This window comes from Rosa rugosa, chromosome 4, assembly GCF_958449725.1.
Source record: "Rosa rugosa chromosome 4, drRosRugo1.1, whole genome shotgun sequence".
NCBI classification, from domain to species: domain Eukaryota; kingdom Viridiplantae; phylum Streptophyta; class Magnoliopsida; order Rosales; family Rosaceae; genus Rosa; species Rosa rugosa.
Genome location: NC_084823.1, coordinates 16465723 through 16492377, shown reverse-complemented (window position 1 = coordinate 16492377; position 26655 = coordinate 16465723). Strand labels below are relative to the sequence as shown.

Sequence of the window (26655 nt, the reverse complement as noted above, 5' to 3'; positions counted from 1 at the left end):
GAGAATAGAGAGATCTCCATAAATTACACTAGTGTACATGAGATGATGGATAGAAATTCTATGGCGATTGATGATGCATTTGCATATCATATTGCAAAAGGAATTATAGAATATGATGATATCGAACCTCGCTCTGTTGAAGAGTGTCAACGAAGAGCAGATTGGCCTAAATGGAAAGATGCGATCCAGGTTGAATTGGATTCACTAACAAAGAGACAGGTATTTGGGCCTGTAACGCAGACACCCCCAAGTGTAAAGCCTGTTGGCCATAAATGGGTCTTTGTTAGAATGTGTAATGAGAAAAATGAGGTGATAAGATATAAAGCTCGCCTTGTGGCGCAAGGTTTCTCACAACACCCTGGAATCGACTACGAGGAGACATATTCTCCCGTAATGGACGTTATAACGTTCCGCTACCTTGTCAGTTTGGTAGTTTCCGAAAAACTTGACATGCAGCTTATGGATGTGGTTACATCATATCTCTATGGGGATCTAGATTCAGAGATATATATGAAGGTTCCAGATGGACTTCAATTACCCAAATCAAGTGGCTCTAAACCACGGAGCGCGTTTTCAATAAGATTAAAACGCTCACTATATGGATTAAAACAATCCGGACGGATGTGGTATAACCGTCTAAGTGACTACTTGATTGGGAAGGGATATATTAACGATGAAATATGCCCATGCGTGTTCATTAAGAGAACAAGTTACGGATTTGCAATCGTAGCAGTTTATGTCGATGACATGAACCTAATTGGAACTCTAGATGAGTTGAAGGAAACTGCTAAATACTTGAAATCCGAATTTGAGATGAAAGATCTTGGGAAAACACGGTTTTGTCTCGGTTTAGAACTCGAGCACCGTAGTGATGGGATTTTGATCCATCAGTCTGCATATACTCAGAAGGTCCTAAGGCGCTTTAATGAAGATAAAGCGAAGCCTGCGAGTACTCCCATGATCGGCCGTAGTCTTGAGCCCGGAAAAGATCCGTTTCGTCCAAGGGATGAGGACGAAGAACCATTAGAGGCCGAAGTGCCCTATTTGAGTGCAATAGGCGCATGATTGTACTTAGCTCAATGCACAAGACCAGATATCTCATTCACAGTGAACTTGTTAGCTCGATATAGCTCTGCGCCAACACGCCGCCATTGGATTGGTGTAAAGACAATCTTTCGATACCTAAGAGGTACGATTGATATGGGCCTATTCTATCCCTACAGAGAGAAAAGGAATGACGGAAAGTTGGGATCGGACCCCAAAAGGCAAAACGCCCCCGTCCATGGAATGGCCGCCGGCACCGCCGCCGCTCATGGTGGCCGGTGTCCTCCTATCTCCCTCCATCAAAACGACAATGATGTGTTGATGGGATTTGCTGATGCAGGTTACCTCTCTGACCCTCACAAAGGTCGCTCCCAAACTGGTTATGTCTTTACCATGGGAAGCACTGCGATATCTTGGAGGTCTACAAAACAGACCCTTGTTGCTACTTCCTCAAATCATGCAGAGATTATTGCTCTACATGAAGCCGTACGAGAATGTATATGGCTAAGGTGTGTAATTCGACATATTCAAGGAAGTTGTGGTTTGAAGTCTACCACAGATGAACCTACATGCATTTATGAGGATAATGCAGCTTGTATTGAACAAATGAAGTTAGGCTTCATCAAAGGCGACAACACCAAGCATATATCGCCTAAGTTCTTTTATAATCAGCAACAACAATCACTTCTAAAGATTGAAGTGAATCAAATCCGATCAGAGGATAATGTAGCGGACTTATTCACTAAGTCGTTACCTAAATCCACATTCGAGAAACATGTGAAGAGTATCGGATTGAGAAAGTTATCCGAACTCCCACGATTGTAGCAATCAGGGGGAGATATCGACATCAGGGGGAGTTATGATGTCTGCATGTTCGATCTCGAAGAGTGAAGGACGTGTTGTTCTCTTTTTGTCCTTCGACCAGGGTTATTTTTATCCCACAGGGTTTTTGTTACCTGGCAAGGTTTTTAACGAAGCAACGGATGAAGCGTCACCACCAAGTTTGAGCGGCACAAGGGGGAGTGTTGAAGGAAAATCGACTTAGTGTGCCTTATCAAACTAGGAATAGCAATAGGAGAGAAGGTTCTAGATTTCCCAATCCTACACGGATTGGTATTCCTTGTAACATTAGAACTAGTACTTTGTAATCCCTATATATAGGGCTCCTATTCTCAATAATAATACACATATCTCTCTACAATTCTCTCTCGAATCTATTTTACTTAAACAGATTCAAATTTGTTATTTATATTGTACTACCCCTATTATATATGTACGATTTTGCGAAATACATGTAGACCACCAATCCTACTGCATTGACTGCTACAAGTAACCAATAGAAGTAATCGAGATGTGCACGATTGAGGTTATTGGAAAACCAGCTAGTGTGACCTGCCCAACTGGTTGCTTCCTCAATAACAGAGATAAGAAAGCTGCTCAGAAAGCTTCCCACACCAAATATACTGAGGTAGAGGGCAAGTCCTACGCTTCTTAATTCATTTGGTACGTACCTGATCGTAAAAGAACTCTTGCAGACCAACCATTGTGAAAACATCGGCCAGTCCAATTAACAAGTACTGAGGACCTAACCACCAAACACTCATTGGAACTGTGGCACTTGGCTTATCAACCAGATTATAGTCTTTAGCAGTTTGGACCCTTTGCATCTCAACTAAAGCTGCAACTACCATGGAAATAATAGATATAAACATCCCGGTTCCGATTCTTCGTAGCATTGTAATGCCAGAGGGTTCTCTAGTGAAAGCTCTTGCTATTGGAACAAATATGCGATCATAAATGGGAATGAATATAATAGTGGCAATGCCGATAAACGACTGAAGTGAAGCAGCTGGTATATCAAAACCTGGCACAATTGTTCTGTCCATGGTGGCACCTTGCTTAGTGAAAAAAGTCGAGAACTGTGCAAACACAATGGCATATGGCAAGCATGTAACCCATATAGGAAACAGCCTAAGAACGGCTTTTGCTTCTTCAACCTCAGCGATGGTACACACTTTCCCATTTTCCTTCAAATCATCCGGTGCAAGCAAGGCTTTGTTGAGCAATCTGCAAGATCAAAAGATTAAAAAATGTAAAAGGAGCTTTCATTTAGAAGAGCTTGATCAAGCAGTAAACATATAATTAGTCAAACTTCCTACTGTCAGCAATATGAAGAACAAAGATTTGTAGTATTAATGAAATATATATATCAAACGGGGAGTAAGTTTAGTGCAAGGTTCTCACTTTTTCCCTAAAGCTATGTAGACAGTTATAACACTTACTTGAATTGTTGAGAACTTTGGTGAGACAGGGTTCCACGAGATTCCTCTTCTGAAGCTATTGCTGAAGGAGTAGTTCGCCAATTCCTTAATGCAACAGCAAACACCTTGCCAATTCTCACAAATGGGCTGTTGATAGGAGCATTTTAATGTGGTATTTTAATAGTTAATTCCTCACATTTTGCTTAGTTAATTCCTTAACGAATCGATTTTTAACTCAATTTCTATTTTCTTAGGTACATTGGAGTAAATGATGGTGAAATGAGCATTAGGTCCACACTTACCTATAAATGATGGAGAAAAATGGAAATGTACTAAAAGGTCAATTTTACACATTTTCCTACTCCGGCTAGGAGAAACCAAGCCAAGCAAGGAAGAAGGAGCGGCCGCCTGACCAAATGAACTCCAAATGAGCTGAAACTTTCCAGATCCATTCTAGACATCCTAAGGATCGTTTCTTATGAAGAGTGCCAGAGCTAGAATTGAGTGGAAGGCCTTCAAACAGTCAGCCCAATTTCCTGCAGAAGCAAAACTGGAAAACTGGACCCGTAAGGAGTCCAGCAGCATTTTCGGCCCAACCACATGGAATAAAAATCTGAAATTTTACCAGGGTGATCTACACTCATAATGGAACATTTTTTATGAAGAGGTCATAGTGAAATTGGGAATGCTTGTTGGAGAAATAATTGAAGGAATAAAGGGGCAGAAACTGATCTAAAAACAGCTCAACACCACATGTTCAAGTTTCCTACCCACATGAAGAAAGCTAGATGCTTTTCTCTTTTTCCTTGGATATATTTTTCTGCTCCAATAGATCATCATCACTTCCATACTTCTACACCTTCATGCCTTGCTTTCATTTCATCATTACTCCATCTTTTCCATATTTTACAAACCACTTTCATTATTTTTCTTCCATTTATCATTTCACTCTTCTTTTTCTTCCCTATATAAACACCTTCTCCTCTCACTCTAAACACATTCCTTCATCCATTTCATCTTCTTTGTCTCTCCATTTCCATTCCATTTTTCTCTCCATTCTCTAGTTGCAAAATTCTGCGTTTTCAAGTAAGAAGAAGAAGAAGAAGAAGGAGCCGGGAATATCATATCCTCCATCGTCCACCTTGAAGGCTTGCTTCCAAGATTCAAGATTTCAACGTTTCAAGCACTCCATCTCCATCTCCAACTCACGGTGTAATTCATTCTTTTTCCTTATTTAATTTCGTAGGAATTTGTTTCTAGTTAACAATAACATTAAGGGCAAAGTTTAAGCCCAATTTCTATGTTTGAATAAAAATTGTGATTTCTTTATGTTGATTTTTATGTTGCTTATGTGAGATTGCTTAATTGATTTTGGATTATGGAAAACTTTTATATGTATGTGTTCTTTGATGGCCAACTTAGGATATATGCATGTAATTGGTGCTAGATTTAAGTAGTAAAGGCTTTGGACAAAAGTCGAAATCAATTAAGGAGGATTGCAAATAGATGGACTTTTTCATACTAGGTTGTGCACTTTGGTTGACATCCTTTCTTTGTTCTTCATGCATTGAATGTGTTCTTGATTAGCTAGTTTTCTAGGCTATGATTGCATGTTCAATAGGTTTAATTTAGGTGCTTTCACTTAGATTAAATATTCAAGGAAAGTAAAATATGGGAAATCATTTGCTTCGAATGTTTCACATGGTCAACTTATTTCTCATGACATAGATAATCAACTATATGAATTGTAATTGGATTTCATTCATATGATTGTAGTTTTGATCTTTGTTTCTTGTGTTCCACCCTTGTATATGTGTTTTTACACTTTCTTTATTTCATTTAATTTTAATTCCAATTCTATAATCTCAAAACCCCCCTTTTTATATTAACTTGTATATATTTTTATTCTTTATTTTATTTTTGTACATAATACTTTTTACTTTATTATTTTAATTCTTTATTTGTTTTTGACAATGACAGGTGTACCCTCAATCCCCGGAATAGAACGATCCCTATTTGCTTATACTACTAACGATGTTTTCAGGGTTAAATTATGCGCTTGCTTTGAGCGTATCAATTTTTGGCGCCGTTGCCGGGGACGTTGCCGGGGGTATCAATTTTTGGCGCCGTTGCCGGGGATTGAAAAATCACTTGTTTTTGTTTATAATTGTTGTATATAAACTGTTTGATACTTAGTTTAAATTAACTAGGTTGTTTTTTTTTTTTTTTTTTTTTTTTATTGTTGAATACGAGTTTAATTGTGAGTTGTAAATTAAAGAAGGAATAGGTGAAGTCGTGTTTATTAATATTGGCCTAAACCCCTTATTGGTACCTAGTTCAGGTCCCTTAAGGTTGAGGGCGGCCTTTATTAACATTCATTGAACTGTCTAACACACTTAGGACCTTTTACATCCTAGTAAGAATATCCTATGTGAGATGGTGTCTAGGAAGGGGACAACGTTCATGACGGGTTTTTGAATCCAGAAGTGCTTATAAATGGGCTTAGCTCATGCCAAAATGGATTTTTCCTCTTGTGTTCGCCCTCCCCTACCTGGCCATTTCAGTAAGGTTGCCCAACGGATGTAGGAGGGACTTTGTGTCTAGACGACTATACTTGGGCCGCACGTCCACTTGATTTACCGCTTGGAATTAGATTTGATATCAATAATGTTTATAACAAAAGAAATACTTGTGCATACTCTTTACGTGTAAATTATTTTGTTGTTTCACACTTTATACTTGTAAAAATACTTTTTACGTTTTATACTCACTTGTGTACTTAACTTGTGTCTTATGTACAAAATACTTGTTAATTATACTTGTAGTTTGTAATTCATAGTTACTTGTTTATTTTTTTTGTATTTCTTTGTTAATATTAAGTTACTAACTTTATTTAATGTAGGTACCGTCTGGCTGCAAGACGTAAAATACAAGCGCTGCTTGGGAGGCAACCCAATTCAGAATATAATCAGATTTGCTTTCTCTTCCCCTTTTACTCCTCCATTTTCTTTTTGTTTTAGTAGTTATTTTCGTAAATTTCATCCCTATATGCTTACTTATTTCATTGCATGCTTTTAATTGATTACATTAAGGATAATGCAATATTTAAGTGTGGGGGAAGGGATTTATATTTTTGTCTTTCATTTTGAGTCCTATAAATATTTTTGAGTCCTATATTTTAAAAAAAATAATAAAAAATAAAAAATAAAATAAAATGCATTCATTTAGTCTTATTAAATTCAGCTTTTTACAAAAAAAAAAAAAATAAAAAAAAAATAAAATAAAATAAAATAAAATAAAAAAATAATAAAAAAAATAAAAAAAATAAAAAAAAAATATCTCCCAAATTGTATATTTTGTATTTCTTAGTTAATTATAGTTACTAACTTTCTAATTTCTATTCTGTCTGGCTGAAAGACGTTAAACTCAAGCGCTGCTTGGGAGGCAACCCAATTCAGAAGTAGCTGTGAAGGAGTCTACCTACACAGATTTGCTTTCTCTTTCCCTATCTCTTTTTATTTTTTTTATTTTTTCTCTTTTGTTTTTATTTTAGGATTTATTTTCATAAATGTCTTCTATCTATGCTTATTTGTTTCATTGCATGCTTATGATTGATTACATTGAGGACAATGCAATATTTAAGTGTGGGGGAAGGGATTTATATTTGAGTCTTTTATTTTGAGTCATATATATTGGAAAATACAAAAAAATCGAAAAATGTCAAAAATTAAAAAAATTTCGTTGATTTTATTTATTGAGTCTTAGTCCTTTGTTTTTATTTTTGAGTCATAGGATGCCCTTTTAACTGTCTAGGATGAGCTTATATCTCTGAAATTAAGGCTAAAAGATGATCACAAGATTGGGATAATATTTGATGATATTCTTTGGTTAATTATGATTTATGAAAAGCATATGAATGTGTAGTAGATATGGTGCATGCGTAACTTTGGTACAGAATATGAACATGTGGATGATAAGTTATGATTCATAATAACCCTTGTGAGAATTTGAGCCATGTGCCCTTTCTTTGTTGAGTGATTAATGGAAAAAAAAAAAAAAAATGAATTATACTCTTATTTTCTTGGCGATGATTCTGTTGATCTCATTATTCTTTCATCTTGATTGATTACATGCCATAGATTAAGTTTAATGGACTAGAGAATGCTAGAATTCGCTCTTGTGCTTGTTGAGACGTTTTGTCAATACATGGCCCTGATTCTGGAAAGGATAGAGGCACCTAGGAACTACCACCATTGCCAAATAAGCCTGTGTCCCTATTTGTGCCCGTCGTGGGACCCCCTTAGATAAACCCCTTTGAGCCTACATTAAGCCTTTTCTTTCATCACCCTAAAAATCCTTAACCCCTGAACCTTAGTATAGTTATAATCCTACCCTTTGTTCTAAAAACTTAGTGGAGCTATCTTTTGAGACTTACTACATGATGGTGACAAGGATTGAGAAGAGGTGAAAATTCAAGTGTGGGGGTAGACTTGTCCATGAAAAAAAAAAAAAAAAAAAAAAATATGTATGTATTGCCGTGAAAAAAAAAAAAAAAAAAAAAAAAAAAAAGAATGTTTATGGATTTTAGTCCCCCATACTTGGTGAGTTTGGAGATTGTTTTGAATTGAAGGCCCACTATCGAAAAATTTGGTCTTTGTCCAATTCACTAGAATCAAAGGGAGTTTAGAATGAAGATGAAGACATTAAGCCCTTTTATAAAGCCTCATGGGTATGACGTTATGCCTTGGTGGATTTCTAGAAGTCTCTCTATATCAACATGAGCTCTGCTAGGTTTTTAGGATACTTTGTTAAAAATTCCTTACCCTTTCATTTCTTAAAACCTTGAGCCTTAGCCCCATTACAACCTTTGAGAAGACCTTCTTGATCCTTAAGATGGGACAGCCTTTGATGTGGAGATGAGTTACAAGAGTTGAACATATGGCTTGGGTCCATTCGTAAAAGTAGTTGATATCTTTCATGAGATCTTTTAAAAAAATTATATTCACAAAGTGCTTTTTGTTTCTTATATATGTGAGCTATTTGATTGCCTCAAAATATTTTCTCTCACATATAATTGAGTGATTATAAGCTTTTAAGCATGAGCCTTGAATATGAGAGAAGAAAGAGTGATATATCCATGTGAGGTTTGAATCATGACTTGTTTGAAATATGTTGAGCTCCACTCACCACCATTGTTTACTCCCAAGTCTTACATGCTTATATGTGGATTATATTTTGTAATTAGCTCTTGAATATCTTGATGATGTGATTCTTGGTTAAGTGCTAATCTTGGTGACTTGAAAGTATGAGATTTCTGAGACAATATGTTAAAGGGCAATAGAGGTCTTTGTGATATCAACATCATGGTCTTTGTCTTTGAATTTCCTCTTTTATGTGTGACGTTTTTTTTTTCTTTGTGTTTTGCTTTGTGTTTTACGTTTTTGGTTTCTTTGAGTCTTTGTGTTTTTGTTTCCATACTTAGTCATTTTTTTTCGTTGGTTTCTTTGTTTTGTGTCATAGTCTTTTTGGTTTGTTAGTTTTTGATTTTGCTAAGGGACTAGCAAAAGCTAAGTGTGGGGGAATTTGATAGGAGCATTTTAATGTGGTATTTTAATAGTTAATTCCTCACATTTTGCTTAGTTAATTCCTTAACGAATCGATTTTTAACTCAATTTCTATTTTCTTAGGTACATTGGAGTAAATGATGGTGAAATGAGCATTAGGTCCACACTTACCTATAAATGATGGAGAAAAATGGAAATGTACTAAAAGGTCAATTTTACACATTTTCCTACTCCGGCTAGGAGAAACCAAGCCAAGCAAGGAAGAAGGAGCGGCCGCCTGACCAAATGAACTCCAAATGAGCTGAAACTTTCCAGATCCATTCTAGACATCCTAAGGATCGTTTCTTATGAAGAGTGCCAGAGCTAGAATTGAGTGGAAGGCCTTCAAACAGTCAGCCCAATTTCCTGCAGAAGCAAAACTGGAAAACTGGACCCGTAAGGAGTCCAGCAGCATTTTCGGCCCAACCACATGGAATAAAAATCTGAAATTTTACCAGGGTGATCTACACTCATAATGGAACATTTTTTATGAAGAGGTCATAGTGAAATTGGGAATGCTTGTTGGAGAAATAATTGAAGGAATAAAGGGGCAGAAACTGATCTAAAAACAGCTCAACACCACATGTTCAAGTTTCCTACCCACATGAAGAAAGCTAGATGCTTTTCTCTTTTTCCTTGGATATATTTTTCTGCTCCAATAGATCATCATCACTTCCATACTTCTACACCTTCATGCCTTGCTTTCATTTCATCATTACTCCATCTTTTCCATATTTTACAAACCACTTTCATTATTTTTCTTCCATTTATCATTTCACTCTTCTTTTTCTTCCCTATATAAACACCTTCTCCTCTCACTCTAAACACATTCCTTCATCCATTTCATCTTCTTTGTCTCTCCATTTCCATTCCATTTTTCTCTCCATTCTCTAGTTGCAAAATTCTGCGTTTTCAAGTAAGAAGAAGAAGAAGAAGAAGGAGCCGGGAATATCATATCCTCCATCGTCCACCTTGAAGGCTTGCTTCCAAGATTCAAGATTTCAACGTTTCAAGCACTCCATCTCCATCTCCAACTCACGGTGTAATTCATTCTTTTTCCTTATTTAATTTCGTAGGAATTTGTTTCTAGTTAACAATAACATTAAGGGCAAAGTTTAAGCCCAATTTCTATGTTTGAATAAAAATTGTGATTTCTTTATGTTGATTTTTATGTTGCTTATGTGAGATTGCTTAATTGATTTTGGATTATGGAAAACTTTTATATGTATGTGTTCTTTGATGGCCAACTTAGGATATATGCATGTAATTGGTGCTAGATTTAAGTAGTAAAGGCTTTGGACAAAAGTCGAAATCAATTAAGGAGGATTGCAAATAGATGGACTTTTTCATACTAGGTTGTGCACTTTGGTTGACATCCTTTCTTTGTTCTTCATGCATTGAATGTGTTCTTGATTAGCTAGTTTTCTAGGCTATGATTGCATGTTCAATAGGTTTAATTTAGGTGCTTTCACTTAGATTAAATATTCAAGGAAAGTAAAATATGGGAAATCATTTGCTTCGAATGTTTCACATGGTCAACTTATTTCTCATGACATAGATAATCAACTATATGAATTGTAATTGGATTTCATTCATATGATTGTAGTTTTGATCTTTGTTTCTTGTGTTCCACCCTTGTATATGTGTTTTTACACTTTCTTTATTTCATTTAATTTTAATTCCAATTCTATAATCTCAAAACCCCCCTTTTTATATTAACTTGTATATATTTTTATTCTTTATTTTATTTTTGTACATAATACTTTTTACTTTATTATTTTAATTCTTTATTTGTTTTTGACAATGACAGGTGTACCCTCAATCCCCGGAATAGAACGATCCCTATTTGCTTATACTACTAACGATGTTTTCAGGGTTAAATTATGCGCTTGCTTTGAGCGTATCAGCTGTCCTCATCCCCTTTGATACTATACCGGTACGTTCTTGTTCCAAGAAGGAAGATAAGCAGTGCAAGGACCATCACAATGCAAGGAAGACCAAAACCCAGACCCCAACTCAGGTTGTCCTGTATGTAGGCTAATACTGGAAAGGTAATCATGGGGCCTACACACATACTAAGATACCACCAATTGAAAAATGAGCTTTTCGCTTTGCTCTCCTCTGGATCGTGTCTATCGAACTGATCTGCTCCGAAAGCCTGAACACAGGGCTTGTGTCCACCTTGCCCAACTGCTACAAATATAGAGAGAAAAAGAACAATAATACTTGAAGCTGAGAAGACGTAAGCACGGCTGACACAGTCAGCAAGGCAAGACCCTGTTCCAGTACGGTTCAAGAATGATGTCATCAAACATAGCATATGAGATGTAGAAACCAATACTAAAATCAGAATTCATTATCATTTGTTACTCACTCCTACAATCACTAGGTAAAGTAAAATTTGATCTATAAGTATTGGTCTGTACAAATTTTTGTGGTGAAAAGCCAGATTTAAATTTAAACGAGGCCAGAAAGGTAACACCTAGCAAAAACCATGGCTGAGCTCATGAGAAGCACTTTAATGCTACTCTTTGTTACACAAGGCCACAACTGACATGTACAAGTCATTTAAGCTGGCATGTTCAGTTACAAACTCTTCTTTGCCAGCAATCTGTTCTATAACTTGGGATACAAGATTAGAGCTGCACATAATTGCTTTTGGCTTCTTTTTTTTCTTCTTCTTCAAGTTTTCTCTGTCTGTGTTCAACTTTAGTAACTTAACTAGGTGAACTGTAAATTATTAAGACTTAATTTCTATAACCCAGTAACACCACATAATTTCCTTAAACCAAAAGGCAGCATCTAACATGTAAAGCTGTATCTGAATACCGCTGATGATCCCAGAAGCTTTTTGATGGTCAAACAAGCCAACTACTGTATATCAGACAGATCACTAGACATACTCACAGTTATACTATATATGTGCAATCCAAAAATTCTAATATCTCTGTATTTGAAACAAATTACGAAAAAGGAAAACAATGCAAATGAGCTATGAATTGCCAAAATCCTAGCATTTTCCAAATTAAAGAGAACAAAAAAAAAAAGTACCTATTTAGTATTTACTGATGTCATAGGCCAATAATTTGCATTCATTGGGTAGCAGCCAAACTTTTAAAAACAAAGAAAAGAGCCAAATATGATAATAAACAAAAGAATTATAGAAGAGAGAGACGGACCATGACGTAGATGACAGAAGCGGCAATGATGGTGCGGTAACGACCGAGAAAAGAATCTGCCACGAACGCTCCCAATAGAGGAAACAAGAACGCTGTTCCGGACCATATGTTGACGTTCTCCTCCGCCGTGGCCGTCGACTGTCCGAGAGGCCCGGTCAGAAACGAAATAAGGTTGGAGCTGATTCCATAGTACGCAAGCCTCTCCGCAACCTCCACCCCTGAAATCAATATTGAACTCACTCAACTTCACTATTATGATTCTTTTGTGGATTCAGTGTGGTCTTACATATTATGAACGATGCGGAAGGCCAACCGCCTGAACTTGATCTGCGGACCGGATGGCCCACAACGTCGTCGAACAGTGGAGTTTGGCTCTCCGGAAAAGTGGCCATTGGCGCCGGTGGCTGTGAAAACTGAAATGGAAGAGATATTGCGTACACCAAATTAGGTCTATTTAACTCCATTTCTTTTTGGAGTTTCCCACCATCTTGAATACTTTATTCTATTTGACAGATAGTGGAGAGTATTGGTTTCTTAATTTTTTGAGAATGATATTGGTTTCTTAATTGTTCTCAAAATCAAATGGAAAGGAATCTTTCCTGACTAGATTAGGAATGCTGTACGTTTTTGCTAGACAAAATTCTCAGCAAAAAAAAAAAAAAAAAAGAACAAGAAAAATTTGTTTCAATTATTTTTAGCCGCGGGAGGCTTCTTCTGGAGCTTTTTCTACATGGGATATATATGGAGATGGATAACATGTATATATCTTTTCTTCAAGTGCTTTTGAGACATGGAAATTAATTTGGTTGAAACTTGATGACATCAACGATTCAACGGTATGACCTAACAACGGTGGAGATGCTGATGATCGAGTTTTGTAATACTGGTGATTCTAGTCCTAGTCCCCAATTTTCTCAATTTTTCTTTTTTGTTTCTTTCATTTTGATCTTCAATCAATTTGGTCTAATGGGAAGAACATCCCTTTCAAAATCAGAGGTGTTTCATTATTTATGGGACAGAAACCCTCTTCTCAGTGTCAATAATCAAAATCTTTTGTATCGAATTCCCTTCAACCAAAATCTTCTGAAATTGTTGGTTGGAAACTCATGCTTAATTAACTTGATAACCTTAATACATGTGGTTAGCTTGTAACTGTTCATTAGTATAAGAAATGAACAGTTAAAGCCTCTGAAGATCTGCACAAGGCCCTCCTCTGATCTTAAAAGCAATTAAGGACAGAGAATATATGTATTCATATGTAGTTCTGTACACACAAGCTCATAGAAATTTGCATGTCTTTTCCAAAAACTGTAACATGTGTTCCTTCATGATCAGTTAAAACCCTAGCATCCGAGTGTTTGTTATTGTTTCTACTCATATGTGCATATACATATGTACGGTTTTAGCTGCAGCCATTCTAAGAAAATCTCCGAGCTTCACTAAGAGTGGGAAATCTAATTAATTTGCTACATAACCTCAGTTATATTAATGTGTCATAAAATCCGTTCATACTCATTCACATCATCAGACATATATGCAGCAACCAGACAAAATCGGTTGAGAGGAAGTGGTGTGCATAGTTCTTGCCTCAAGATCATTGATATGATTAGCGCCCAGTGCCAACTACAGAAGACAAACAAAAGCAGATTCGGAGGAGCAATCAGTAGAAATGATGAGATCAAGTTGCTTTTTTTTACAGTGAGTCTTGTAATTAGACTTTATAGCTGCCTATGGTGCTTGATTTCTCAACTGTTTTCATACTGCGTCAACGAACTCCTCATGTTATTAAAGTATCTGCAGTGTTGTTGACTTGTTGCTTCAATTGCGCTTCACTTTAGGTTCTTAGTGAACAATCAAATTCAGACTGTTAAACATTGTACTCTTATCCAACACACATTCTCATAAGAACTTAAAATTGGTCCAGGTTTCTAGGGTATGGCTATTTGACCCTCCCTATGCTTGGTTGTCAGAGTTTAGGGAGATTCTATGCTTAACAACAGTATTCCTAAGAAGATTCTAAGGTCTGTTTTCCTATGAATCGAAGTACCGTTCCAAGAAAACTTCCATTAAAGATTCCAAGGACTTGAATTTGTATAAGCTCCAAGAGTTGATCTGGTCTTTCACCACTGCGGCAATGGAGCTCCTAGAACAGAAAAAGTCTGAAAGTATTGCACTCAAAAGCATCAATCAGAGGATGAAGAAGATGATGCTAGAAATGAAGATATGCAGCCAAAGAAACGTATCTTTATCTTGAAACAGTTCAGAAGGTTCTCACGAAGAAGAATTCACGAGGGCATGATCAGAGAGGTTCACTCGGTATGTAAGAAAACTAGAGCACCTGAAAACACATAACAAACCAAAATTGGAAGTAATAACACAAGGGAATTGCAGTGTCATCAAGAAAGAATGAAAAAAAAAAATGTAAAATAGAAAAATAACACAAAGATCATGTCTACCATTTATCACAAGACTTCATGAGCAAACAGAATATTAAGTAATTAATTTAAATCTTCACATTTTGGATTACTACAATGGACATGGTGGCACTGGCACAATGCATTCGCTCTGAATAGTAATAGTTTTTATACCGTACCACCCCTGTTATAAATGTAAGATTTTGCTACACACATGTAGATGGCCAATTGTACTGCACTGAGTACAGCTAGTAACCAATAAAAGTAATCAAGATGTGCACGATTAAGGTTATTGGAAAACCAGCTAGTGTGACTTGCCCAACTGGTTGCTTCCTCAATAACAGAGATAAGAAAGCTGCTCAGGAAGCTTCCGACACCAAATATACTGAGGTAGAGGGCAAGTCCTACACTTCTTAATTCTTTTGGTACCTGATCGTAGAAGAACTCTTGCAGACCAACCATGGTGAAAACATCTGCCAGTCCGGTTAACAAATATTGAGGAACTAACCACCAAACACTCATTGGAACAGTGGCACTTGGCATATCAACCAGATCATAATCTTTGGCAGTTTGGAGCCTCTGTATCTCAACTAAAGCTGCAACTACCATGGAAATAGTAGATATAACCATCCCAGTTCCTATTCTTTGTAGCATTGTAATGCCAGAGGGTTCCCTGGTGAATGATCTTGCTATTGGGACAAATATACGATCATAAATGGGAATGAATATAATAATGACAAGGCTTATAAACGACTGAAGTGCAGCAGCTGGTATGTCAAAACCTGGCACAAATGTTCGGTCCATGGTAGCACCTTGCTTAGTGAAGAAAGTTGAGAACTGTGCAAACACAATAGCATATACCAAGCATGTAACCCATATCGGAAACAACCTAAGAACGGCTTTTGCTTCATCAACCTCAGTAATGGTACAGACCTTCGAATTTTCCTTCAAATCATCCGGTGCAACCAAGGCTTTGTTAAGGAATCTGCAAGATTTTCAAATAATGTGAAAAAAACTTTCAAATATTAGAAGAGCATTGGTCAAGCATTTTAACATATAATTAACCCAAATTCCTACTGTCAGCGCGCAACATGAAGAACAAAGATTTGTAGTGTTAAGGAAACATATAAACTGCAGTAAAGCAGTGCAAGCTTCAGACTATCTTTAATCTCAAGCTCTATAGACAATTAAAACTCTTACTTGAATTGTTGAGAACTTTTGTGAGGCAAGGTTCCACGAGATTCCTCTTCCGAAGCTATTGCTAAAGCAGTAGTTCGCCAATTCCTTAATGCAGCAGCAAACACCTTGCCAATTCTCACAAATGGGCTTTCCTCATCCCCTTTGATACTATACCGGTATGTTCTTGTTCCAAGAAGGAAAATAAGCAGTGCAAAGGCCATCACAATGCAAGGAAGACCAAAACCCAGACCCCAACTAAGATTGTCCTGTATGTAGTCTAATACTGTAAGTGTCGATAAAGGGCCTGCACATATACCAAAATACCACCAATTGAAGAATGAGCTTTTTGCTTTGCACTCCTCTGGATCTTGTCTATCAAACTGATCTGCTCCGAAAGCCTGAACACAAGGCTTGTGTCCACCTTGCCCAACTGCTACTAAATATAGAGAAAAAAAGAATAATAATACTTGAAGCTGAGAAGAAGGAAGCACGGCTGACACAGTGAGCAACCCAAGACCCTGTTCCAGTTCAATTCAAGAATGATGTCATCTCACATAGCATATAAGATGTGGAAAGCAATACTGAAACTGGAACTCATAATGATTTGTTACCCACTCCTTCCATCACCAAGTAAAGTAAAATATAGATCAAATCTGAAGTATTTTTCTATAAAACTTTTGTGGTTAAAATCCAGACTTGATGTTAAACCACGCCAGAAAGGTAACACCTGGCAAAAATCATGGCTGTGCTCATGAGAAGCAGCTGAAAAATAGCACTTCAGCAGTAACTTTTTGTTGTTGCACAAATGACAAGTTCAAGTCATTTCAGCTGGCATGTTAAGTTTTATTACTTAGAACACAAGATTAGAGTTGAACATAATTGCTTTAGCTTTTATTTGTAATTCTATTGTTCAAGTTTTCTCTGTCTGTGTTCAACTTTAGTAACCTAACTAGAAGAACTGTAAATAATTAAGACTTATTTGTTTAACCTGGTAACACCACATAATTTCCTTAAACCAAAAGGCAGCCTCCAACATGTGAACCTGTATTTGAATACCTTAGACATCCTCACAGTTTATGTTTATCCATAAATTCTGATTCTGTATTCGAAAAAATTATGGAAAAAAAAAAAGAAAAAAAAATCTAATAGCAATGTATTGCCATAATGCCAGCATTTTCCAAATTTAAAAGAAGAAAAAAAGAAATAATTATCTTGAGACCAATGGACTGATTTCATAGGTCAATAATTTGCATTAATTGGGTAGAAGCCAAACTTTATAAAAAAAATTTAAAAAAAAAAAAAAAAAAGAATGATAGAAGAGAGAGACGAACCATGATGTAGAGGAGAGAAGCGGCGATAATGGTGCGGTAGCGACCCAGGAAAGAATCAGCGACGAAAGCTCCCAATAGAGGAAGCAACGACGCCGTTCCGGACCATATGTTGACGTTCTTGGCCGCCGTGGCCGTGGACTGTCCCATAGGCCCGGTCAGAAACGATATGAGGTTGGAGCTGATTCCATAGTAGGAAACCCTCTCCGCAACCTCCACCCCTGAAAATCAATATTGAACTCACTCAACTTCACTATTATGATGAAATTGAAGAGCGGTGGATTCAGCGCGGTCTTACATATTATGAACGATGCGGAACGCCAACCGCCGGAGCTGGATCTGCGGACCGGATGGCCGTTGCAGTCAACGGCCCCCTCCACGACGTCGTCCAGCAGTGGAGTTTGGGTCTCCGGAGAAGTGGCCATTGGCGCTGGTGGGTGTGAAATTAATGGAAGAGATTATTGCATATATACCCCAAATTTTGTTTTGTATTTGTTGTTGTTAGGTATATTTAACTCCATTATTGCTTTTTGGAGTTGCCCACCATCTTGAATGGTTTGTTCTATCTGACAAACACTATCAATCAAGATCAAAATCAAATGGAAAGGAATGCTGGTACGTGTTTATGGGAGAACAATACCAAGCACAATTGATCAACACATTCACTTTCCAGATTTACTAAACTGTATTTTGTGGTAATTATAACGATTCAGATTTGTGTTTATATTGTACTAGCCCTATTATAAATGTAAGATTTTGCAAAGTACATGTAGGCCAACAATCCAACTGCACTGAGTGCTGCAAGTAACCAGTAAAAGTAATCAAGATGTGCAAGATTCAGGTTATCGGAAAACCAGCTAGTGTGGCCTCCCCAACTGGTTGCTTCCTCAATAACAGAGATAAGAAGGCTGCTCAGAAAGTTTCCCACACCAAATATGCTGAGGTAGAGGGCAAGTCCGATGCTTCTTAATTCAGTTGGTACCTGATCGTAGAAGAACTCTTGTAGACCAACCATGGTGAAAACATCGGCTAGTCCGTACAAGAAGTACTGAGGAACCAACCACCAAATACTCATTGGAATTGTGGCACTTGGCAGATCAACCAGGTCATAGTCTTTGGCAGTTTGGAGCCTTTTTATCTCAACTAAAGCTGCGACGACCATAGATATGATAGAGAAAAACATCCCAGTTCCGATTCTTTGTAGCATTGTAATGCCAGAGGGTTTTCTGGTGAAAGCTCTTGCCATTGGAACAAAAATGCGGTCATAAATGGGTATGATCATCATTATAGCAACGCTGATAAATGACTGAAGTGAAGCAGCTGGTATGTCAAAACCCGGAACAATAGTTCTGTCCATGGTGGCACCTTGCTTGGTGAAGAAAGTAGTGGACTGTGCAAATACAATAGCATATGCCAAGCATGTAGCCCATATTGGAAACAGCCGCAGAACAGCCTTTGCTTCCTCAACCTCAGCGATGGTACACACCTTCCTGTTTTTCTTCAAATTATCTGGTGCAAGCAAGGCTTTGTTGAGGAACCTGCAAAATTAAAGGGAAAGGAACTTAAAGAAGCTTCAAAAGAGCTTTGGTCGAGTATTTAAACTTATGAAATCAATTACAGTTTCCTATTGTCAGCGATTGAAGAACAAAGATTTACATTATAAGGGAAATATACTAAAGTGGAGTGAATAACTTTAGTACAGCAAATTATATATAGGAGTTTCTTTAGTTGGAATTAATAACGGCTTATTCAATAAATAAAGTCACTTTACAAGACATAACCCAAAGTTCCATTAAATGGCAAAGTTCAATAGCCCCCATAAGTATATGTAGTATAACTGATGCACTGAAACGACATAGTTCTTGCTGAACCATCTAAAACCACAATAACTGCAGCACCGGTTTAAAAAGTGCATTTATAAATTCTAAAATGCCCTTGTTACACAACAACGAATACACATAGCTGTATAAATGACAGATTTTTCACTCAGTGTACCTTAATCCCAACTATTATATGCCTGAGTACGAACTAATTGGCATACATCAGACCCCAAAAAAAAAATAAAGGGATTCATAAAGATAATAAGAAGAAATATGACAATCTTCGTTACATGCTATGTAAAACTGATAGGGACAGGAGCCAAATGGGAAATATAAACACTTGATAAGAACCTTCATCTATCAAATACTTTTAAAGTCAGTACTCAGAAGAGTCATGCAAGATAAAATGGGCTTCATATGTATCAAACTCTTTTATTGAATCTTTCTCCGAGTATACTCCCCATTCTCTTTAATATAAACCTATGCAGATAAGATGCTTACTTGAATTGTTCAGAACTTTGATCAGGCAAGGTTCCACGGGATTCCTCTTCAGAAGCTATTGCTGAAGGACTAGTTCCCCGGTTCCTTAATGCAGCAACAAAAACCTTGCCAATTCTCACAAATGGGCTTTCCTCCTCCCCTTTGATGCTATACCGGTATGTCCGAGTTCCACTGACAAAAATAATCAGTGCAAGGACCATCACAACACAAGGAATTCCAAAACCCAGACCCCAGCTTAGATTGTCCTGTATGTAGGCCAATACTGAGACTGTCAATAGTATGCCTGCATTGCTACCAAAGTACCACCAATTGAAGAATGAGCTTTTCGCTTTGCACTCCTCTGGATCTTGTCCATCAAACTGATCTGCCCCGAAAGCCTGAACACAGGGCTTGTGTCCACCTTGCGCAACTGCTACTAGATATAGAGAGAAGAAGAATAACAATATTTGAAGCTCAGAAGAAGTAAGCAAGGCCGACATGGTCAACAAGCCGAGTCCCTGTTCCAATTCAGGTCAAGAACAATGATGTTCAGACATAGCAAGATGTAGAAAACAATACTAGAACTGGCACTCATAATCATTTGTAACATGCTCCTTCCATCAGAAGGTAAAGTGAAATATAGATCAAATCTGCAGTATTTTTTAGTACACCTGGCAAAACCAGAACTCAGTTTATGGTGAAAAACCAGAATTCAGTTTAAACCAGGCCAAAATGTAACACCTGGAAAGACAATGACTGGGTTCATGAGAAGTCTACATTAAAAGTAGTTCGTGACACGAATACTTTTGTTTTCCAAATTAAACTACTGTGACAAGAATACTCATTTTCTCACTGTCAGCCAGACAGCCATAATTCTGTCGAAATGTTGACAGGACAAGGCAGACTGTTCAACCTCCTAGTCCTAGTCTCCTAGGTGAGGAAAACTGAAGTTTCTTGGTACATGAAACTGAGGATGCAACTCATCTTGATGTGGCAGCTTTACAGTTGCTACAAGCACCAAAGACTGGTATAGTTGGAGGCCTTTTCCCAACCAAGGCAAAGGTTACAAAACCACCATAAGCTTCATCAACTTCTAAAGTTATGCCTTGAAAGGGCAAAGGTCTACTACCAGAGCACAAAGATTCCTGTACCTCTCATCCTGGGTTCGGTTTCATAATTGCATAACTTGGAATGCAGAATAGGTTTTAACAAGTGATTAAGTATAAACACAAGGGACTTTTGACTATTTTCACCAGAGAGAAAAATACTGGTGCATAACAAGTAAGGAATGTCAGTGCTATATATAGTATGCAGACTCAGGTTACCAAAAACGGCGGTGCGGTCAGGCACAACCATTCCACCTTTCGAAATGCTGATCGTAGGGGAAACACAAGCAGTCACCACCAACAGCATAGAGTTTCCCCTGCAGCTCCACTAACTCAGCTCAGCTTTCCCTCCTAAGAAGCTGGTAATAGCTTCACGTCAAGTTGTGCATGTATCCATTTTTTGGATTCCGGATTTCTCTTCTCATCCATGACAAAGCAACTAGTTGCTAGGCTAGTGTTCTTATCAAGGATCGCATTGCTTTTCAATACGAGAACGTTTCCAGGAATCCAGGAAAAAAAAAAAAAAAATACGCACGCTACAGATCCAGATCATCTAAACGGGTAGGGTCAGCAGATTATCCCCGCAAGTAAGTCAAAATTACAAACCTAACCCGCATTGACTTTGACCACGTTCACAGCGTGCAAAAATAAACAACGGAAAAATGGGATGAAAGGGACAGACCAGAATGTAGAGGAGAGAAGCAACAATAATGGTGCGGTAGCGACCCAGAAAAGAATCCGCCACGAATGCTCCCAATAGAGGAAGCAACTGAGAAGTTCCGGACCATATGTTCACATTCTCAGCCGCCGTCGCCGTCGACTGTCCCAACGGCCCCGTCAGAAACGTTATCAGATTCGAGCTAATCCCATAGTAGGCGAATCTCTCCGCAATTTCCACCCCTGAGTCAAATTCAAATGATTCTTTAGCTTCTCAATACTGCAAGGAAAATTTGTACCCAAAAAAAAAAAAAAATACTGCAAGGAAAACAAATGATTGTGTTACCTATTATGAACGATGCTGAAAGCCAACCGCCGGAGGTGGATCTGCGGACTTGATGGCCTTTGTAGTCAACGGCGCCGTCTACGCCGTCGTCTATGAGTGGAGTGCGGGTCTCCGGAGATTCTTCGAGAAATGTAGCCATTACCAGTGCTCGGCTCGAGTAGTAGGCAACTTGCCTACTTGGAGATATTTCGTATCCAAATTTTTCACGTTCTCCCTTCCGCGTTATATAGTTCAATCTTTGCTTGCAAAACTTCGTTTTCCTGATGACGTCTGGCTTTTGTAGTGAGTAGTAAAATAGTAACTTTTTGTTTTTTTTTTTTTTTCCTGATTCGAGTAAAGTAGTAACTCAGTTCACTTTTCGATTTCGATTTTCAGTTAAAGTTTAAAAAAAGAATAAAATAAAAAGAAAAGAGCGAAGTTCATACTCTTCATTTTATGATTTTGTATTCTCCGATTTTATTTTATTAATATCTTAACTATGTCTTTTTATATGACTTTCAATTGAAAAAAAAAAAGGTGTGGATTGCAAATTATAGGTGTGACTGTCATACTCCACAAAAAAATGGTAATTTAATTAAAATAAAACTTCATTTTAATCAAGTAGAGATCAATATATAAAAAATCTTATATATTAAGTCAATTCATCTTAATATAATTAAAATTTTGAAACGCCAATAATACCCTTTTTCAATAGTTCATCGGAATAAAATGCAATTCACACTCGTGAATCATAGTAGTGAATATAATTCACAAGTCACGCAATTTCCGAAGAACTTTCTATTCCGATATTTGTTAATATAAGGAAAGTTATCCAGAAAGTTATTAAAAAGTTTATAATTTGTAATAAAATAATGTATTGTGAGTTATAAATGAAAGGAAAAAATGAAGGAAAGTGATTCCTTTGGAGTTTAGAAGGTACCAATTTCCCCCTTATTTTCTCTTCATTCAGGAAAATATTGCCTTTCCTTTTGTATCCTAAACACAAGAAATGAACAACTTTCCTTTCCTGATACTTACTCTCCATAAACCAAACGTGTTTCTGAGACAAAGTTTGGATTGAATTTTAGAGTTTGGTCAACAAATGAACTATAAAAAGTCTACACTCTTCATTTCTCCAATAAGGACATGTGTTTAGAAACTGATATGTCCAATATATTGACCATTCAACATATAATATATATATAATATAGCGGTATTTTGATAATTCCAGTGATTTTTTTTTTTGATAAGTTGGTAATGCCAACGATTAAATTTTGATAATTCAAAACACACATTTTGTGTAAATTATAGACCTGGCAAATGGGATGTAACCCAGCAACCCGCAAGAAACTTGCACGGTAACCCGTTAAAACCCGCCAGTTTGCCAGGCCTACATTTTGATTGAAAAGCCAATACCCTTTTCTAGAAGATGAATTTGTAAACCATTTGTTTGTGCACTGTACTTATGCTCATGTCCTTTGGTTTTCGTTTAATGACCCCATTAATCCTATTCATGTACTTTTGTGTTTATATTGTACTAGCCCTGTTATAAATGTAAGATTTTGCAAAATACAAGTAGACCAACAATCCTACTGCACTGAGTGCTGCAAGTAACCAGTAAAAGTAATCAAGATGTGCAAGATTAAGGTTATCGGAAAACCAGCTAGTGTGGCCTCCCCAACTGGTTGCTTCCTCAATAATAGAGATAAGAAAGCTGCTCAGAAAGCTTCCCACACCAAATATACTGAGGTAGAGGGCAAGTCCTACGCTTCTTAATTCATTTGGTACCTGATCGTAGAAGAACTCTTGTAGACCAACCATGGTGAAAGCATCAGCTAGTCCATACAAGAAGTACTGAGGAACTAACCACCAAATACTCATTCGAATTGTGACACTTGACAGATCAACCAGATCATAATCTTTCGCAGTTTGGAGCCTTTTTATCTCAACTAAAGCTGCAACAACCATAGAAATGATAGAGAAAAACATCCCAGTTCCGATTCTTTGTAGCATTGTAATGCCAGAGGGTTCTCTAGTGAAAGCTCTTGCCATTGGAACAAAAATGCGGTCATACATGGGTATGACTATCATTATGGCAAGGCTGATAAATGACTGAAGTGAAGCAGCTGGTATGTCGAAACCGGGGACAATAGTTCTGTCCATGGTGGCACCTTGCTTGGTGAAGAAAGTAGTGCACTGTGCAAATACAATAGCATATGCCAAGGATGTAGCCCATATTGGAAACAGCCTAAGAACAGCCTTTGCTTCCTCAACCTCAGCGATGGTACACACCTTCCCGTTTTTCTTCAAATCATCTGGTGCAAGCAAGGCTTTGTTGAGGAACCTGCAAAATTAAAGGAAAAAGAACTTAAAAGAAGCTTCAAAAGAGCTTTGGTCGAGTATTTAAACTTATGAGATCAATTACAGTTTCCTATTGTCAGCGACATGAAGAACAAAGATTTACATTATAAGGAAAATATACTAAAGTGGAGTGAATAACTTTAGTACAGCAAATTATATATAGGAGTTTCTTTAGTTGGAATGACGGCTTTTTCAATAAACAAAGTCACTTTACAAGACATAACCCAAAGTTCCATTAAATGGCGAAGTCCAATAGCCCCCATAAGTATATATAGTATAACTGATGCACTGAAACGAAATAGTTCTTGCTGAACCAACTAAAACCACAACAACTACAGGACCGGTTTGAAAAGTGCATTTATAAATTCCAAAATGACCTAGTTACACAACAACGAATACACATAGCTGTATAAATGCCAGATTCTTCACTCAGTGTACCTCAATCCGAACTATTATATTCCCGAGTATGAACTAATTGGGATACATCAGACCCAAAACAAACAAAAAAAAAACCAAAAAAAAACTGGGATTCATATATATAATAAGAAGGAATATGACAATCTCCGTTACATGCTATATAAAACTGATAGGGACACAGGAGCCAAATGCGAGATATAAACACTTGATAAGAACCTTCATCTATCAAATATTTTTAAAGTCAGTACTCAGAAAAGTCATGCAAAATAAATTTGGCTTCATATGTATCAAACCCTTTTATCTAAAGCTATTTTACTCTATATTTGGCTTCATATGAATCTTTCTCCTATTTTACTCCCCATTCTCTTTAATCTAAAGCTATGCAGATAAGATGCTTACTTGAATTGTTCAGAACTTTGATCAGGCAAGGTTCCACGGGATTCTTCTTCAGAAGCTATTGCTGAAGAACTAGTTCGCCGGTTCCTTAATGCAGCAACAAAAACCTTGCCGATTCTCACAAATGGGCTTTCCTCCTCCCCTTTGATGCTATACCGGTATGTTCTAGTTCCACTGACAAAAATAATCAGTGCAAGGACCATCACAACACATGGAATTCCAAAACCCAGACCCCAGCTTAGATTGTCCTGTATGTAGGCCAATACCAAGACTGTGAATAGTGAGCCTGTACAGATGCCAAAGTACCACCAATTGAAGAATGAGCTTTTCGCTTTGCACTCCTCTGGATCTTGTCCATCAAACTGATCTGCCCCAAAAGCCTGAACACAGGGCTTGTGTCCACCTTGCGCAACTGCTACTAGATATAGAGAGAAGAAGAATAACAATATTTGAAGCTCAGAAGAAGTAAGCAAGGCCGACACAGTCAACAAGCCGAGTCCCTGTTCCAATTCAGGTCAAGAACAATAATGTTCAAACATAGCAAGATGTAGAAAACAATACTAAAACTGGCACTCATAATCAGCCATCAGTCTGTCGGAATTTAGACAGGACAAGGCAGACTGTTGAACCTCATAGTCCTAGGTGAGGAAAACTAAAGTTTCCTGGTACACAAAACTGAGGGATGCAACTCATCTTGGTATGGCAGCTTTAGAGTTCCTACAAGCACCGAAGACTGGTATAGTTAGAGACCTTTTGTTTTCCCAACCAAGTCAAAGGTTACAAAACCACCATAAGCATCATCAACTACTAAAGTTATGCCTTGGAAGGGAAAAGGTCTACCAGAGCACAAAGAGTCATATACATCTCATCCTGGGTTTTTCGTAATTGCATGACGAGGAATACTGGTTATGTTTTAACAAGTAAATGCTAAAGTATAAACACAAGGGTATTGTACGTGCTGACAAGTAAGGAATGATGGACAATGGAGATAAAAACTCGCTCATTTTGACATCGTAAACAGCCCAAATATATGCAAAATACATTACTTCAACCAAGTTCCATTTCTCGGATTTCTCCTTCTCATCCATGACAAAGCAGCTAGATTCCGGCTAGTGTTCTTTCTATGGGATCGCATTGCTATTCAATACGAGAACGTTTCCAGGAATCCAGGTCCATGCAAAAAAAAAAAAAAATCCGCATGCTACAGATCCAGATCACGGGTCAACAGATTATCCCCTCAAATAAACAATACAGCGGAAAAAATAAACAAAAATAAAGTATCGAAGGAAAGGGACGGACCAAAATGTAGAGGAGAGAAGCAGCAATAATGGTGCGGTAGCGTCCGAGAAAAGAATCCGCCACGAACGCTCCCAATAGAGGAAGCAACGACGCCGTTCCGAACCATATGTTCACATTCTCCGCCGCCGTCGCCGTCGACTGTCCCAACGGCCCCGTCAGAAACGTTATTAGATTCGAGCTTATTCCATAGTAGGCAGACCTCTCCGCAACTTCCACTCCTAATAATTCAAATTCAAATTCAAATTCACTACTATGATTCATAATGTAACGAGGTTGATTCAGTGCGGCGTTACCTATTATGAAGGATGCGGAACGCCAACCGCCGGAGGTTGATCTGTGGACCTGATGGCCTTTGTAATCAACGGCGCCGTCTACGACGTCGTCTAGGAGTGGAGTTCGGGTCTCCGGAGATTCTTCGAGAGATGTAGCCATTAACTGTGGTCAGGTCGTGTAGAGGGAGATATTCCGTATCCAATTCCAACCTTTTCATGTTCTCCCTTCCACGTTATAGAGTTTATTCTTCACTAATTTCGTTTTCTTGATGACGTCTCGCTTTTGAAGTACTCAATTTTTATTTATTTATTATTATTCGAGTAAATAGCAATTCCGTTCCTCAGTCAAAGCTTTGAAAAAGAGAAAAGAGCGTAGATCATACTCAACAATGTTTTTTTTTTTTTTTTGTAATATCTTAATTTTGTTTATGTCAGACTTTTAATTGAATAAGTTAATATGTGTCACATTCATTCTCAAAAAAAAAAGGTAATTTAATTAAAGTGAAACTTAATT

At 37.4% G+C, this 26655-nt stretch overlaps 3 protein-coding genes, 1 long non-coding RNA gene and 1 pseudogene across 5 annotated transcripts; 1 reads left to right on the top strand and 4 right to left on the bottom strand.

Moving 5' to 3' along the window:
* Positions 1-2279: 2279 nt before the first annotated feature.
* Positions 2280-12571, bottom strand: LOC133743439 (protein NRT1/ PTR FAMILY 5.10-like; annotated as a pseudogene).
* Positions 3454-10071, top strand: LOC133743444 (uncharacterized). Its single transcript, XR_009863099.1, has 2 exons — positions 3454-4517; positions 6208-10071. It is a non-coding gene; the product is annotated as an uncharacterized LOC133743444 (long non-coding RNA).
* A 1062-nt stretch (positions 12572-13633) lies between the features above and the next one.
* LOC133743442 (protein NRT1/ PTR FAMILY 5.10-like) lies at positions 13634-17613 on the bottom strand. Of its 2 annotated transcripts, XM_062171383.1 has the most exons (5): positions 17307-17613; positions 17012-17229; positions 15702-16198; positions 14931-15486; positions 13634-14425 (listed from the first exon to the last, which is right to left on the bottom strand). In XM_062171383.1, the coding sequence occupies exons 1-5, from the start codon at positions 17431-17433 to the stop codon at positions 14417-14419; spliced, it is 1407 nt and encodes a 468-aa protein (XP_062027367.1). In that variant the 5' UTR covers positions 17434-17613; the 3' UTR covers positions 13634-14416. The 2 variants fall into 2 exon arrangements, with proteins under 2 accessions (XP_062027367.1, XP_062027366.1); XM_062171382.1 differs by lacking the exon at positions 13634-14425 and having other exon boundaries at positions 14523-15486.
* A 44-nt stretch (positions 17614-17657) lies between these two features.
* LOC133743440 (protein NRT1/ PTR FAMILY 5.10-like) lies at positions 17658-21642 on the bottom strand. Its single transcript, XM_062171380.1, has 4 exons — positions 21418-21642; positions 21097-21314; positions 19330-19826; positions 17658-18546 (listed from the first exon to the last, which is right to left on the bottom strand). Exons 1-4 carry the CDS (start codon positions 21554-21556, stop codon positions 17730-17732), a joined length of 1671 nt encoding a protein of 556 aa, XP_062027364.1. The 5' UTR covers positions 21557-21642; the 3' UTR covers positions 17658-17729.
* Positions 21643-22912: 1270 nt separating this feature from the next.
* Positions 22913-26395, bottom strand: LOC133743441 (protein NRT1/ PTR FAMILY 5.10-like). The gene is made up of 4 exons (XM_062171381.1): positions 26163-26395; positions 25870-26087; positions 24574-25070; positions 22913-23740 (listed from the first exon to the last, which is right to left on the bottom strand). Exons 1-4 carry the CDS (start codon positions 26299-26301, stop codon positions 22924-22926), a joined length of 1671 nt encoding a protein of 556 aa, XP_062027365.1. The 5' UTR covers positions 26302-26395; the 3' UTR covers positions 22913-22923.
* Between the last annotated feature and the right edge of the window lie 260 nt (positions 26396-26655).

Excerpts from the sequence above, each read along its gene's own strand:
- LOC133743442 (XM_062171382.1), bottom strand. The coding sequence starts at position 17,433 with ATGGCCACTTCTCCGGAGACCCAAACTCCACTGCTGGACGACGTCGTG. Across the intron at positions 16,199-17,011 it reads CTTCTCTCCTCTACATCATG|GGTCTTGGGTTGCTCACTGT; the intron begins GTTCGTCTCTCT and ends GAACTGGAACAG. Across the intron at positions 15,487-15,701 it reads AAAAGTTCTCAACAATTCAA|ATTCCTTAACAAAGCCTTGG; the intron begins GTAAGAGTTTTA and ends AAAATCTTGCAG.
- LOC133743441 (XM_062171381.1), bottom strand. The coding sequence starts at position 26,301 with ATGGCTACATCTCTCGAAGAATCTCCGGAGACCCGAACTCCACTCCTA. Across the intron at positions 26,088-26,162 it reads TTCCGCATCCTTCATAATAG|GAGTGGAAGTTGCGGAGAGG; the intron begins GTAACGCCGCAC and ends TTGAATTATTAG. Across the intron at positions 23,741-24,573 it reads CAAAGTTCTGAACAATTCAA|GTTCCTCAACAAAGCCTTGC; the intron begins GTAAGCATCTTA and ends TTAATTTTGCAG.
- LOC133743440 (XM_062171380.1), bottom strand. The coding sequence starts at position 21,556 with ATGGCTACATTTCTCGAAGAATCTCCGGAGACCCGCACTCCACTCATA. Across the intron at positions 21,315-21,417 it reads TTCAGCATCGTTCATAATAG|GGGTGGAAATTGCGGAGAGA; the intron begins GTAACACAATCA and ends AATTTGACTCAG. Across the intron at positions 19,827-21,096 it reads CTTCTCTCCTCTACATTCTG|GGACTCGGCTTGTTGACCAT; the intron begins GTCTGTCCCTTT and ends GAATTGGAACAG.